The following is a 14,048-nucleotide window of genomic DNA, read 5'->3' as shown; positions in this document are numbered from 1 at the left end:
GTCTTGCACCTAAGACTCACAAAAATGACCTTAAAAGCCAGTCAGGTTGCTGGCAAAATGGCACACACACACACACACACACACACACACACACACACACACTCACTCACTCACTCACCTTTTCTCCAGGGGCCCCAGGAGAGCCGCTCTGGCCCACGTCACCCTGGAACAGAAGGAATGGGCTTCAAACCCAGAACACACTCAACTGGAAGGACTGGGCAGATAGCTCAGTCAGCCTAAGATAGGCAAAGGGCCCTTGGTCATCCCCCATCCCTACTCACTCCCATACCTTGGGGCCAGGCTGGCCAGTGGCCCCTGGCTGTCCTCTGTCTCCACGGGGGCCCTGCACAGAGAGAATTTAAGAAAAAAGAATAAAAATAAAAAAAGCATATAACAGAAGTGAGTGGGAGGGTGGGCCTGGGAGAGGACACCACACACAGGTTCCTTCCTCCAAAAGTCCCCTATGGTTCCACCAGGGACAGGACCTGTCCTTTCCTGCCCACTCATGACTTCACTACCCCGGCTCCCCTCAGCCTGGTTCCCCCGTGTGGAGCAGCCATCATTTCCTTACCGGTGTGCCACGCTCTCCTTCCTCCCCCGGCTGCCCTGCTTTGCCCTGGAAAGCAAGTTAAAACCGAGAGAAAGTGGAAGTTGCCTTGTGCTTCGTGAGACTCACATGCACTTATGTGTTCAACAGGTGGGGATGAATGCATACAGGGATGGCTGCAAAAGAAAGCCTCATGCAGGGAGAAAAACCAGCCCAGAGGAGAGGTCTGTGCTGCCGGCAGCAGCACCGGACGGACGGAACCATCTCAGCCCTTTGAAACTGAAGCCCCAGACAGCAGACACAGAGATACAGATGCGGAATTTGGTGTTTGCCCTGCTGGCTTTCAGTCCAGGATTTCCTCATCAAGCCACTCACTATTCTTCCCTTGTGGAATGGGAGTTCTATTCTGTGGCATTGTAATATGTTTTCAGTTTGGCTTTTAAAGCATTGGAATTTTGAAAGACTATAAGATTTTAAAAATTAGACTGTATTTTACATTTTAAAATAAACATGAGACTTTGGGGACCAGAAGTGGAAGATTATGTGTTTTTCCAGTTGACAAGAGTAGAGCTATGCCAGTTAGGTTTCCTTCTGGTAAGATTGTGTGGTGTGTGTGTCTGTGAGTGTGTGTGTGTGTATGTGTATGTGTGTGTGTGTGTGTGTGTCTTTCGCTGGGGGTAGGAGTGTTGGTGCACAAAAGTGCAAGTGTTCCCAGCGGCCAGCAGAGGGCATCAGATCCTGTGGATCCAGAGCTACAGATGGTTATGAGCCACCTGATGGAGTGCTGAGAACCAAACTCCAGTCCTCTGGGAGAGTGGCCAGTGCTCTTACGCTCTGAGCCAGCCCTCCAGCCCTCCAGAAGCATCCAGGAAGAGTCTCACTGAGGGATTCTCTAGATCAGAATAGCCGGTGGGAATAGTGTGTGGGGGGGATTGCCTGGACTGCCTTAATTGACAGAGGAAGATGTTAACAAGCACAGATAAACTGCCCTGACACCCTCCTCCTGGCACTCACAAGGACACATTGTTCCGCTTGGACCAGGCCACCCTCCCATTCCCTCTGGCTTACAACTTACCCTTTTGCCCTTCTCTCCCAGTGGTCCTAAGGGTCCAGGAAATCCAACAGATCCCTAAGCAGAGAGAATGAGACATGACATGTGGGGATTAGTGAGCATTAGGCACAACTGGCTCCTGGCTTCATCTTTGGAGGCTTCCTTAGGTTACTGAATCTAATGGCTTCCTGGCATCATCTCCAGCCCCCGGCTCCTCAGGGCAGTCCTCCATCCTCCTCCCCACCTCATTCTCTGACTCTCACCCCCACAGCAGCCACACTGCCCTCCTCCAAATGCCCCAGGTATGCTAGTGTGTTCCTGCCAAAAATCTCTGCACAGCCCCCCTCCCTCACCTTAAACGCTTTTCTCTCAGGTCTACACAAAGCCATCAGTCACTCATCACTCACAATTTTATGTGCATGTGATACGTGTGTACATGTATGTGCAGGCACGTACACCCACATAGAGAAGAAGCACAGGAGAACGCCAGGTGGCCTACTCTATTATTGCGTGGCCGCAGCTGGTAAAGCACTTGCCTATCATGCAGAAATTCCTGAGCTCCACCCCCAGCAACACGTAACACAGGTGTGGTGGCATCTACAGACCAAGTGTAAGGCTAGCCTGGGCTACATGAGACCCTGTCTCAACAAAAATCAAGAGGGGCCGGCTGGCTGGTGAGTGGGTGTGGCAGCAACTCGGAAGGTAAAGAAACGGAGTTCCCAAAGGCGCAAGCTCACTAGAAGATAACTAGAATGGGTGAGCTCTAGCTCACGTGCGAGACCCTGCCTCCAGACATAAAATGGGAGCGATGGAGGAAGACACCGACACCAGCCTCCAGCTTCCACGCTCAGGCACGCCTGCACACGTGGGAGGGTAACACACATCTGAACACACACACATACACACACACACACGCAAAACAAGCAACTCAAAGACCAACAAAAAGGGGTGAGAATTTGTAGGAGGTGGCTACATACTGAAAGTGTGTCTTTGAGTGGGACTGGGTGCCTTGGTTTCTCTCTCTCTCTCTCTCTCTCTCTCTCTCTCTTCTCTCTTCTCCATATCTCCTCTATCTCCATATCTCTTTCTCCTTTCTCTCCCCTTTCCCTTTTTCTTTCTCTTCCTCTCCCTTTCTCTTCTCTCTCCACCTCTCTCCTCTACCCCCGTTCTCCTGGTTCAAGATGGGAGTAGCCCCTGTCTGTCACCTTCGTACCGTTACTACCATCTGCCACCAGAAGCCGAAAGTCAAAGGGTCATTCAAGACCACGAACCAAACGTAACTTGCCTGTAAAAGCTGATCTCCCCTAAGGTATAGACAAGACAACCATGTTAACTCCCAACAGCAAAAATGTGGAGCTCAGCAAGAATTCTGTTTCCAGTGAGGGGGCTCAGCGGGTAAAGGGGCCTGCCACCAGTCCTAACGGGGAGAGTGTGGTCTGCGCTACCCACGTGGCAGTGCTCTTACCTGCTGAGCCATCTCTCCAGCCTCCTGTAAAAACTTCCTCATGGAATCTAACTGGGTCCCATGAGAACTATGTTAAGGAGTGAACTGACTCCTTTGTTGTCCTTTGTGTGTATCTGTGTGTGCCCTGTGCCCACCGGGAACAGAAAACGGCACTGGATCCCAGGAGCTGAAATTACAGCCACCATGTGAGTACTGGGAACGGATTCCCAGGGTCTCTGCAGGAGCAGCAAGAGCTCTTAACCTCTGAGCCATCTCTCCAGCCCATAAATGTGATTTTTAAAAGAGTATTCTGCAGTTGCTCCCATATATCTTCAAGTTCCCAAGTGACTTTACATAAACTTGCATGCTCAGACACCCACGATGGAGTCTGGGGTGTGGCTCAGACAGAAAACACAATCTCGCACGCACTCTTATCCCTAAGGCTGGCACGTGTGTTTCTCCGGAGCCACATCTCTATATTAGTACGCTGTGTTGGGTTATAATGAATTCAAGATCATCGGAAAGATCTCAGTTTTTTGAGTTCACCTGGCGTTTTTTGGGATTTCAGTGTCTTTGTGTGAGCCGCCCCCTGACCTGTGCTGGTAGCTAGATTCTTAGTGTGAGAATGCGGATGGGGTATCTTTAAGGGGCATAGTGTGGTGGGAGGTCTTTAGGACGTTAGGACTAACAGGAAGGGATTAACATAGTTCTCATGGGACCCAGTTAGATTCCATGAGGAGGTTTTTAAAGGAGGCTGGAGAGATGGCTCAGCAGGTAAGAGCACTGGCTCTTCTTCCGGAGGACCTGGGTTCATTTCCTCCAGTACCCACATGTCAAGCTCACAACCATCTGTAACTCCAGTTCCAGGGGATCTGACACTCTCTCCTGGCCTCTCCTTGCAAGCATCTGTGGTTCACAGACACATAGGCAGGCAAAACACCCATACACATAAAATAAAGATAAATACAAATCTCAAAAAAACATTTAGAAGAGATTCTTTAAAAAAAAAACATTTTTATCAAGGCCAGCCTGATCTACAAAGCAAGTCCAACACAGCCTAGGCTACACAGAGAAACCCTGTCTCAAAAAACAAAACAAAAAACCATTTTGATGACCAGCACTCAGAAGCTGGCGGCAGGTGGATCTCTGTGCGTTCAAGACCAGTCTGATCTACGCATTGAGATTCTGTCTCAGCAAAACCAAGGCACTTTTATTATATTTACTTATTTTCTGTGTGCATGTCCGCCACAGCATACATGTGAAAGTCACAGCCAGCTTGCAGGACTCAGGTCTCTCTTTCCACAACTTGGGTGCTAGGGACCAAACTCAGGTGACATCAGGTTTGGAGGCGAGAACCTTTATCTACTGAGTTATCTTACTTACCCAAGGGGAACTGTGTTTGTTGTACGTGTATTCCTGTGAGTGCACATACATGTGGAAGTCGATGCTGCGTGTCTTCTCTGACTGTACTTCACTTTAGTGTGCACGTGCACATGCTCTTGGGCTTGTGTGGTTATGAACATGTGTCTAGGCAGAGGCCAGAACAGGACATCCGACATCCACCTCCATTGCTCTCCACCATATTCCTTTGAGACAGGGTCTCTCCCTGAATGTGGAGTTAGGCTGGTGACCAGCAAGCCCCACTGATTCTCCTGATTCAGACCCCCACAGCCCTGACATTGCAGGTATACACATAGGCCTTGCCTGACTTTTTTTCCCTTAGTATTTGTTTTGTTTTATTTTAATGTGTGTGTGTGAGAGAGAGAAAGAGACAGACAGAGAGAGAGGAAGAGGGGGTTGATATGCTGGCAGAGGACAGACCATGTCAGATTCCCTAGAGGTGGGGTTGTTGGCAGTTGTAATGTGGATGCAGAGAAATGGGCTCTGGAAGGGCAGCTGAGCCATTTCTCCATCCTGAATATGCAAGTGGATGATGGGAATTTGAACTCAGGCTCTTATGCTTGTTATAGCAAGCACTCCCCCACTGACCCATCCCCTTGGCTCCTCCTCCCTAACTCTGAGATAAAGTCTCTCACTGAACGTGGAACCTGCTCATTGGTTAGATTGGCTGGTCACTGAGCCTCAGGGATCCTCCTGCCTCCACCCCTCCAGTGTTGAGGTTACCCATGTGTGGCATCACACACGGCTTCTCACAGGGGTGCTGGGACTCAAACTCAGTGCTTCGGAGGGAGCTGGCTTCCTGTCCTGTTGTGGGATCGCTCTAACTTGTAACTGCTTTCATCATGACACTATCCTCTAATAAAGGAACTCAGCCAGGGAGGGAACTTAACTAGGGCCAAATCACTGGAGTCTCCATAACTATGCCCACAAAACCTCTTTTCTTCATAAAATATCCAGCTTCAAATGGTTTTTGCTACAGCAAGAGAGGTCTACACCTCTCTGAATGATGAACCAAACAACACACCAAAAACCATCAAGTGAATGAGTCAGACAGAACAGGTACCTCCATTTAGCAGCTGAGAAAACGGGTTCAAGAACCTCACTCAGGGCCATGTAGGTCATGAGCAGTGACCATCTGAGAAAAAGTCCATGATCCTTTTTTACACTCTCTCAATGACATGAGCTGCACACCCTTCCCCCTTCAGATCACGGCCTCCGCCCTCAGGAAGTCTGTCTACCTTTGCCCCGCCTCCCTTCGGTTCCATGGCAGCTTACCTTGGGTCCTGGGCGTCCTGGGTAACCCGGAACACCTGGCACCCCAAGCTTGCCCTACAGAAAAAAGGTGGTAGAACAAAGGTCATACATTGCAAGCTGGAAACCAGAGGGGAAAGTTTCAAGATGTCTGCACAGCAGAGTAAGAGCCAAGGAAACTGTTCCTACGAGGGGTTTGCCTGTGAGGAGCTCACTCACCAGTGCCAACCTGTGCCCTCATCTGTAAGGTGTTGATAATAATTTACTACAGGGACCGGAGAGAGGATTCAGCAATTTGGTTCCCAGCACCCACATCAGGCAGCTCCCAAGCGCCTATGACTTTAGCTTCAGGAAATGGCCACAGAGACGAAATTTAAAATAAAATAAAAAAATTTCCCCCTTTTTAAAGACAGGGGAGATCTCACTATGTAGCTCTTGGGTGTCCTAGAACTCACGGTATAGACATGGCTGGCCTCAAACTCATAGAGATACATGAACCTTTGGCTCACCCCTACCCTACTGGCACTGGAATTAAAGAAATGCACCACCATGGCATGCTAAAAATAAAATAAACCTTTTGAAAGATCTGTTACACAAAGTCGCTGTGGGGATTAAAATGAAGGTATATGCAAGGTATGACTCTACAATACTCAACATAAAAATTAAGTATGACAGCCTTATATCCCTGTCCTGAATCCCCCAGTGAGGGGCTGGGGTGTGGCTCAGTGGCAGAGCCCCTGCCTAGAATTCCCCAGTGAGGGGCTGGGGTGTGGCTCCACAGTACAACTGTTTTCTAACAGGTGAGAATCCCTGGTTCCATCTCTAGATTGGAGGGTGAGGCAGCAGCAAGGTGCAGAGATGAACAGGGAACTGTAAGAGAACCCTGTCTCATCACCTTCTCCCCTGCTGCTCCTGGGGGACCCTCATCGCCAGGCAGTCCCTCAGGCCCCTTTTGTCCTTCTGGACCATCCTCTCCTCTGGGTCCTGGGAGTCCCGGGTTTCCCTGAAATAGAAAAGAAAGAGATTGAAACCAGCCATTTGTCCCTCCTACTCTGACCACCTTCTCTTTAACCCCTGCTCACCGCACTGTGTTTCCCCCACAAACCTCCTAATCTAGAGCTCGTCTTACCCGGTCGCCTTTTGGTCCGCCATCACCCTTGAAACCAGGAAAGCCATCCTCTCCCTAGGGGACATACAGAAATGGAGATAGAGAAGGAGAGAGAAGGGAAAAGGGGAGGCATAGTAGAAGAGAAAAAGGGATGGAGAGAGGCATGGGTCACAAATCAGGGCCTTCGGGAAGGGACATAGCCAGGCTTTTTATGGGGGCTTCCTCTCCCCACTCCAATGAACCCCTTCCTTCTCACCCTTTCTCCTTTCTCTCCTTGGAGACCCCGGTTACCAGAAGTGCCCTTAAAAAAAAAAAATATTTTTAGAGCGTTCTCAGTCTCCTTCCTTGCCTAAGGAAGGTTCTAAACTTCCTCCCTTGACCTAAAATTGTGAAAACAGTTTCAAGACGACCAGTGTGCGGTGGGAAGCCCTGAAGAAAACAGTCCTGTTTCCCTAGCGCCCCTCCCTCAGTGTGCTGGCCCTGCTGCACCTACCCATTGCATGCCTGGCAGCCACCACCCCCTCCCTCCCTCCCCTCACCCATTTCCCCCACCAAGTTCATGTGCGTGGTGAGAACCCGGAAAGCTGAACCTCTGTGCCATTCATCTCTACTTCCTGAGGACACAGCGTCCACAGTTCCTTCTGGCAGCAGAAAGAGCATTCCAGAGTCCAGCCCTCATTCCAAAGGCAGGAGAGACTTTCTCCCATTGTGCTGGCCACAAGGAGACTCTGTGCCTGGTGACAGCATGCCCATCTCGTGCATACCCTGGACTAACTTCCTGCCTGCACCACGCTGACAAACTGCAGTTGGCTCAGCCAGGAACTGAGCTCAGCTGAAGAATGAACTAGCAGTTGGAGCTGATGCAACTATGTGCTTGGAAACAGCAGGGCCTTCTTCAGCCCCACAGTAATTTACCCGACCACAGCAAAGAAAGCTTTTGGCTGCGGCTGTCCCCTCCCTTGGCTACAAAGTAACTAGATTCAGATACAGCACAGGCTGCGGCTACAGCCTCTCGCTTATCTCCAAGATAAGCTGGAAGCCCCAGGGCTTGCCGGAAGACATAAGATCCAGCTCTGGAAAGCATAAGATCCAGCTCTTATCTACGTTGCCTCCTCTGTGCACACATCAAACTATGATAAAATCCAATTTACAAGTTAAGCAAAAAACACAATGAAAAAAGCAACTAACAATAAAATTAGAGCACCATTTTTTCATTTGTTTGCTTATTTTCTGTTTTGTTTTGATTTTTTTGAGCCGGGGACTCTTGTTTTGTTTTTGAGATAGTAGCACCGCCCACCTGGCCTGGTATTCTCTGTGTATACCAGGATGGCCTAGAAAACACAGAGATCCTTCTGCCTCTGCCTCCCAAGTGCCAGAGTGGGTTTGTTTGTTTGTTTGTTTGTTTGTTTTCTTTCACTTTCTTTTTGAGACAGGGTCTCATGTAGCCCAGGCTGATTTTAAATTCACTACATAGCTAAGGAAGACTCTGGAATCGCAATCCCCCTGCCTCTACACCTCAACACTAGAACTACAGGCATATAGCACCAAGCTGAGTTTATTGGGGTTCAGGATTCCAGCCATGAACCAGCTGAGCTACAGCCCCAGCTTTCTTTCTAGTTCTTATTTTGAGACAAGCTGGCCTCATACTTGTATAACTAAGGTTCACTTAAAATTTCTGATCCTCCTCTCGCAAGTACTGCAATTATTGGGGTGTGTATCTGTCTGTCTGTTTGTTTTCTGAGTGGTTTGTGAGACAGGATCTCAAAATACAACAATGCAGTGCAGCCCTCCCTAGCATAAAACTCACTATATAGCCCAGGCTAGCCTCAAACTTGCAGCAATCTTCTTGCCTCTGCTTCCCAAATACTGAGACCAGACAGACACACCATGCCTGGCACCTAGCTGGTTTTCTGACACCGACACTAATGAACTCTCCCACCTTCAAGCCCTTAAGTGTTACCTACCTTCACACCCCGAGGTCCAGGATAGCCCTGCGGGCCTGCTGACCCTGGTGGACCCTGAAAGGAAAATAAGGTCAATGCCTTCTTGTTCCAGCCTTCTCTGTTCTCAGTATCCTCTGTCTCCTCAACGGCCCATGGCTACTTCCTACTGCCCTTCCTCAGCCCCACCACCCTCCTGGTCACTCACCTGTGCCCCTTTCTCTCCTGTGGGACCCTCGTGGCCTGGGTGACCCTGATGGAGAAACACATCCAGTCATGAAAAGCTGAAATTTGCCGTTCAAACCCCCAAGCCGTCCCCTTGCCCCAGCTCTGGGCTCTCACCGGGGGGCCCTCAGCTCCTGGGACACCTGGAATTCCGGGGTTTCCGGGAGGACCCTGAAAGAAGAGGAACAGTAAGGGTAGCCTGAGAGTCTCAGAGCCCAGACAGCAGGGTCTACCCAGGCAGCTCAGAGCAAGGCCGCAACACACTCGTCTGGCCCATCTCTGCCAGTGTTTGCTGTGTGACTCTGGTAAACCAGCTTGCTCTCTCTGAGCTTCAGGATTCCTCCTTATCTGGGAGGGATGTGAAAACATGGGTGATGGTGGCACAAGCTTTTAATCCCAGCACTCCAGAGGCAGAGGCGAGTGGATCTCTGAGTTCGAGGCCAGCCTGTTCTACAAAGGGAGTCCAGGGACAGCCAAGGCTACACAGAGAAACCCTGTCTTGAAGATCCAATAATAAATAAATAAATAAATAAATAAATAAATAAATAAATAAATAAATAAATAGATCTTTCTAGAATTCCCTAGTGTGAGTGCAGCTCCATAGTAGAGTACTTGCCTATATCACGCACAAGGCCTAGCCCCAGCCCACGAAAGAACAAAACCAGTATAAAATACATCGGAGTTGGGAATTTCTTCTCCATATCCTTTTGTCCTTTTGTTTTGTTTCTTTGTTTCATTTTATTTTAATCATTTATTTACTTATTTATTGAGACGAAGTTCAGCAGTATAGCCCAGGCTGGTTCTCACCCTCAGTTACTGGGACTGTTGGGGTGTGTCACCACGCCTGGTAAAATCCCTTTCTCTGAAAGTACATCCCACCCACCGCTCCATCTGCAGAAGGATGGGCTCAGACAGACGTGAGGGCTTCCAGTCCCGGGCTCCACGCCTCCTGTTTCTAAGTTCCTGAAGCAGCTGATTGGCTTTGCTGGGCTACACCTTTGGACCTACCACACGTTTGCAGGGTGTGGGGCATTTTCTTGATTAATGATTACTGTGAGAGGGTCTAGCCCACCTGAGTTGCATAAGAAAGCAAGCTGAAATGCTGGATGTGATGGCACACGCTTATAATTCCAGCACTCTGGGAGGCAGAGGCAGGCAGATCATTGTGAGTTTTCAAGGCCAGCCTGGTCTACAGGATAGCCAAGGATACACAGAGAAACCCTCTCTCAAAAAAAAGAGAGAGAGAGAGAAAGAGAAAAGAAAAAGAAAACAAAGAAAGAAACATAAAAAACCAACAACACCAAAAGAAAGCAGGCGGAGCAGAGCCAGTAAGATTTCTCCACAGCCTTTGCTTTCAGTTCCTGCCTGTAGGTTCCTGTCTTGGCTTTCCTCAATGACACGGAAGCATAGGTCGAATGAGCTCCTTCTTCCTCAAGTTGGTTTTGTTCAGGGTTTTGTTACAGCAAGAGAAAAGCAAACTAGGACATCCACGTAGGTATATGCGCACAAGTGCGTGCGTGCGTGAGTGTGCACATAGCACACACACAGAGTATCCGCCAAGGAAGGAAGGAAGCCACAGCTGTGCAGAGAGACAAAGCTGAGAGCTCTCTGGTCCCCAGAAAGGGCTCTCTGTCCCCAGCATCTTGGGAGTCTCATCTGTGAGGGCTTCTGTACTGATAATGTGTCCTCTGTCTGCTAGCTTTGGTGGGATTCTCCTGGAAACCCTCCCCCATCAATGCCACTCTGTCACTCTGGACTGGCTTCTGGAATGTGACTATTCATCAGCAGGAAGTCCCTCAGAGGGGCCGTTGAGAGAAGCTTTTCCTGATGACATGAGGAAGTTGCTCACCTTTTGCCCGGGAGCGCCAATGGGACCCTGAGGGCCTGGAATTCCCTGGAATGTAAAAAGAGAGTGAAGGAGCCATGAGGAGAGAGATGGATGGTAAAACTGGGCAAGGGAGGACTGTGGCTCAGCTGACCACCGCACCCCCTGTCAGGACAGAGGCTCGAACCTGGGAGCCGTGGTTTCCTTGCTGCCCTGGGGGACCCGGTTCTCCAGGAGGACCCTGTAGAGAAAGGAGTGGGTTCAGCGAAGCCGGGAGTCGGGATGTGGGGGGTAAGGAGAGTAGGCGAGGCTGTGGACGATGGTGGGCTGGGAGCGTCAGGAGACGCAGAGCACAGTGGGACACTCACCACGTTGCCTTTGGCACCTGGTGCTCCGTCACTCCCAGTCACACCCTGTGAGGACAGAGGATGTGAGGCCAGGACAGCTCGGGATCTGGGTGCGAGCTGCCGGGAAATGTGTAGGAAAGGAAACACCAGCCACGGAAAGCATATTCCAGCCAGGGACATGCTCAGGGGGAAAGGCACTTGCTGCACAAGCATGAAGGTCTGAGTTCGAATCCCCAGAACCCATGCAAAAGCCTAACCGGTGGCATTAGCACTTGTAATCCCCTATAGGGAGCTAAGAAGCTTGCAGGCCAGCTAGCCCCAGAGACAGAGTGAAAAAACAACAGAAAAACCCTCAATTAAAACCAGCACTTGGAAGGCAGAGGCAGGGAAAAGAGTTCTGGGCCAGCCTAGCCTACAGAATGAATTCCAGGACAGCCAGGGCTACGCAGAGAAACTCTGTCTCAAAAAACAAACAAATACAAAACTGTCAAGCAAGGTAGAAGAGCAACTCCCACAAGTGCACCCTGGCTTCCACATCCTGCTCGCACTGTTGGTGCAGGCATCACATCCACACAAAGCCAGGAGAAGAGGGAGCAAGCCCGCAAGGAGGCAGTGGGTAACAGCACGTACTGCTAAGCCTCACGACCTCAGTTTGATTCCAGGGACCCACATGGTGAAAGGAGAAAGACTAATCTACACGTGTGGGACGGACACACACACACACACACACACACACACATTGAGGGGGGCAGGGCTTGCAAGAGGAAGACAGGTAAGGATAAAACGCAAACAGGGAGCCAATGAGATTCTTACCGGGCGTCCCAGGGGGCCAGGGAGGCCTCTGGGGCCAATCAGACCTCGGGGACCCTGCGTGGAAGGGGCCATACAATCCCAGCATCAGAGGTGTAGACTCTTGCAAGATTCATGGCCCAAAGGGATTTTTTCCCTTTCCCTCAACAAGGAGTCTCCCAATACTTACTGGCTCTCCAGCCTGGCCAGTGGGCCCTGGAGGTCCCTGCAGGCCCTGTGAAAGATGTCATCGTTATTTGGAGTGAGGAAGTACAGTCCATGGGCTACAACCCTGTTCAAGTCAGCCTGGTCTCTCCATGCACCTGTACTGAGCTCATGGACCCCAGGCCTCAACTTACCACCCCACATTCCTAACCCCACAGGTGGCTTTCAGCTCCAGGGCTGTCTTTTAGAGGTCTCTGGTGCCTCCTGCTCCCTCCAGTGCAGAACCCGCTCCCTGGATAGCATTCAGCCTGTTTCTGGGTTTTTGTTTTGTTGGTTTTTTTTTTTTTTTTTCTCAATGTTAGGAATAGAAGCCAGGGCTTCATACATGATAAGCAAATGCTCCACCCCTGAGCCATGCCCTCGGCCTCTCCCTGAAGGATTCTCTGCAGGGGCTCTACTGCTTGAGCTACTCTCCAGCAAGCTGAGGCATTCAGGCAGGAGCTTTTCTGCTGACCCACAGCCCTGTTTCTCTGGTTTCCGAACCTCCAAGCCAACCTCATTCCTGTACCACCCTCCAACGTACCTTTTCACCATCCTCTCCTGGAGGACCAGGTTGCCCTACACGTCCAAAGTCACCCTGGACCAGAGGAGGAAGAGGACATTTGAATAGATTAGCATATGCAGGAACCACTCACTTCAGAAAGGAAGCTCTCTGCTGCAGGGACATGAGGGCTCAGACAGTGTATGAGGTGCTGATGTTAACGCAGCACTGGACACTGAGACCAGGGCGTGGGTATAGGAAGGTAACTCACCCTCTGGCCCTTCTCACCAGGCAGCCCTGGCAGGCCATCAAAGCCCCGGTCACCCTGTTGGAAGACACAGCAGCTGCCTTAAGCTCTTGACCTTGACAGTATCCACCCACATCCAGTCCCGGCCCCCAGCACCCACCTTAGGTCCTGTGTCTCCCGGGAGACCCCGAGCTCCATCTGCTCCAGCTCGGCCCTATCAAGAAAGTGAAGCTAAAGTCAAGGACGCACTTTCCAGAGCTCTTACCTCTAAAGGTCACACTGCCTTTTACGACTCCTCTCCCAAGCGCTGATTTCTTAATGTTTGTCTTTTTATTGAGACAGGGTCTCACTGTGTAGGCCTGGTTGGCCTGGTACTCACTATGTATGCTAGGATTCCAGGCCTGCCCAGCAATCTACCTGGCTCTGACTCCTAAGTGCTGGGATTAAAGTCACATGCTACCATACCAGACTAATGTTTTAATTTAAAAGTATTTAGTGTGTCTGTTTGCAAGTGTGTGTGTATGTGTGTTTGCATGTGTGTGTGTGTTTGTGTGTGTGTGTGTGTATGCCATGGCACACATGTGGAGGTCAACTTGTGGAAGTGAGTTCTCCTCTTCCATCAGATGAGTCTTGGGACTAAACTCAGGTCACCAGGCTTGACAGCAGGCACTTCACTCTTTGCAGAAGGGCGACCTTGAATTTCTAATTCTCCTGTCTCCTCTCCCAAGTTCTAGGTTTGCAGGCACGCACTGGCATGTGCAGCTTCAGGATTCTTTTTCATATGTTGTGCTGCTTAGGTTGTTCTTTATCTGCTCCTGACTACGCTTCAGATCCCAGGCCAAGCATTACCCCCCTTCTCAAGTCCCCCTGCAGCTGTGACCCCCCGCCACGTCCCCTCATCCACTGCCACCTTCAATGCTCAGGTCCCTCTGACAACACAAGACCAGAGGGAGCAAAGCCAGTGCTGGTGGTGAGCGAAGCATAGCTTAAGAACCTAGAAGTTACGCACTGCCTTGCCTTCCCGGCCAGGAGGCCCAGGAGGGCCCTGCAATCCTCGGGGACCCTATGGGGAGAAACAAGAAGGAGGAATTAAAAGGGAAAGTTTATGCTTGTGTGTGTTGGGGGGGGTCTTACCATATGACTCCGGCTGGCCTAGATCTTAATAAA

At 50.3% G+C, this 14,048-nt stretch overlaps 1 protein-coding gene across 3 annotated transcripts in view; it reads right to left on the bottom strand.

The window, feature by feature from the left end:
* Window positions 1–13,944, bottom strand: part of LOC129680744 (collagen alpha-3(V) chain-like) — a gene marked incomplete at its 5' end in the record, with an annotated part of 29,653 nt that extends 15,709 nt beyond the window's left edge. For all 3 annotated transcript variants that reach the window (XM_055612483.1, XM_055612484.1, XM_055612486.1), the window contains 20 exon segments: window positions 119–163; window positions 290–343; window positions 572–616; window positions 1,623–1,676; window positions 5,719–5,772; window positions 6,590–6,697; window positions 6,824–6,877; window positions 7,059–7,103; window positions 8,767–8,820; window positions 8,951–8,995; window positions 9,085–9,138; window positions 10,817–10,861; window positions 10,980–11,033; window positions 11,161–11,205; window positions 11,953–12,006; window positions 12,119–12,163; window positions 12,677–12,730; window positions 12,906–12,959; window positions 13,042–13,095; window positions 13,891–13,944. In XM_055612483.1, coding sequence (XP_055468458.1) covers window positions 119–163; window positions 290–343; window positions 572–616; window positions 1,623–1,676; window positions 5,719–5,772; window positions 6,590–6,697; window positions 6,824–6,877; window positions 7,059–7,103; window positions 8,767–8,820; window positions 8,951–8,995; window positions 9,085–9,138; window positions 10,817–10,861; window positions 10,980–11,033; window positions 11,161–11,205; window positions 11,953–12,006; window positions 12,119–12,163; window positions 12,677–12,730; window positions 12,906–12,959; window positions 13,042–13,095; window positions 13,891–13,944 — 1,071 coding nt within the window.
* Window positions 13,945–14,048: the final 104 nt, after the last annotated feature.

This window comes from Psammomys obesus, unplaced genomic scaffold, assembly GCF_907164565.1.
Source record: "Psammomys obesus unplaced genomic scaffold, mPsaObe1.curated_primary_1811, whole genome shotgun sequence".
Taxonomy (NCBI): Eukaryota; Metazoa; Chordata; class Mammalia; order Rodentia; family Muridae; genus Psammomys; species Psammomys obesus.
This window is presented reverse-complemented; position numbering and strand designations above follow the sequence as displayed.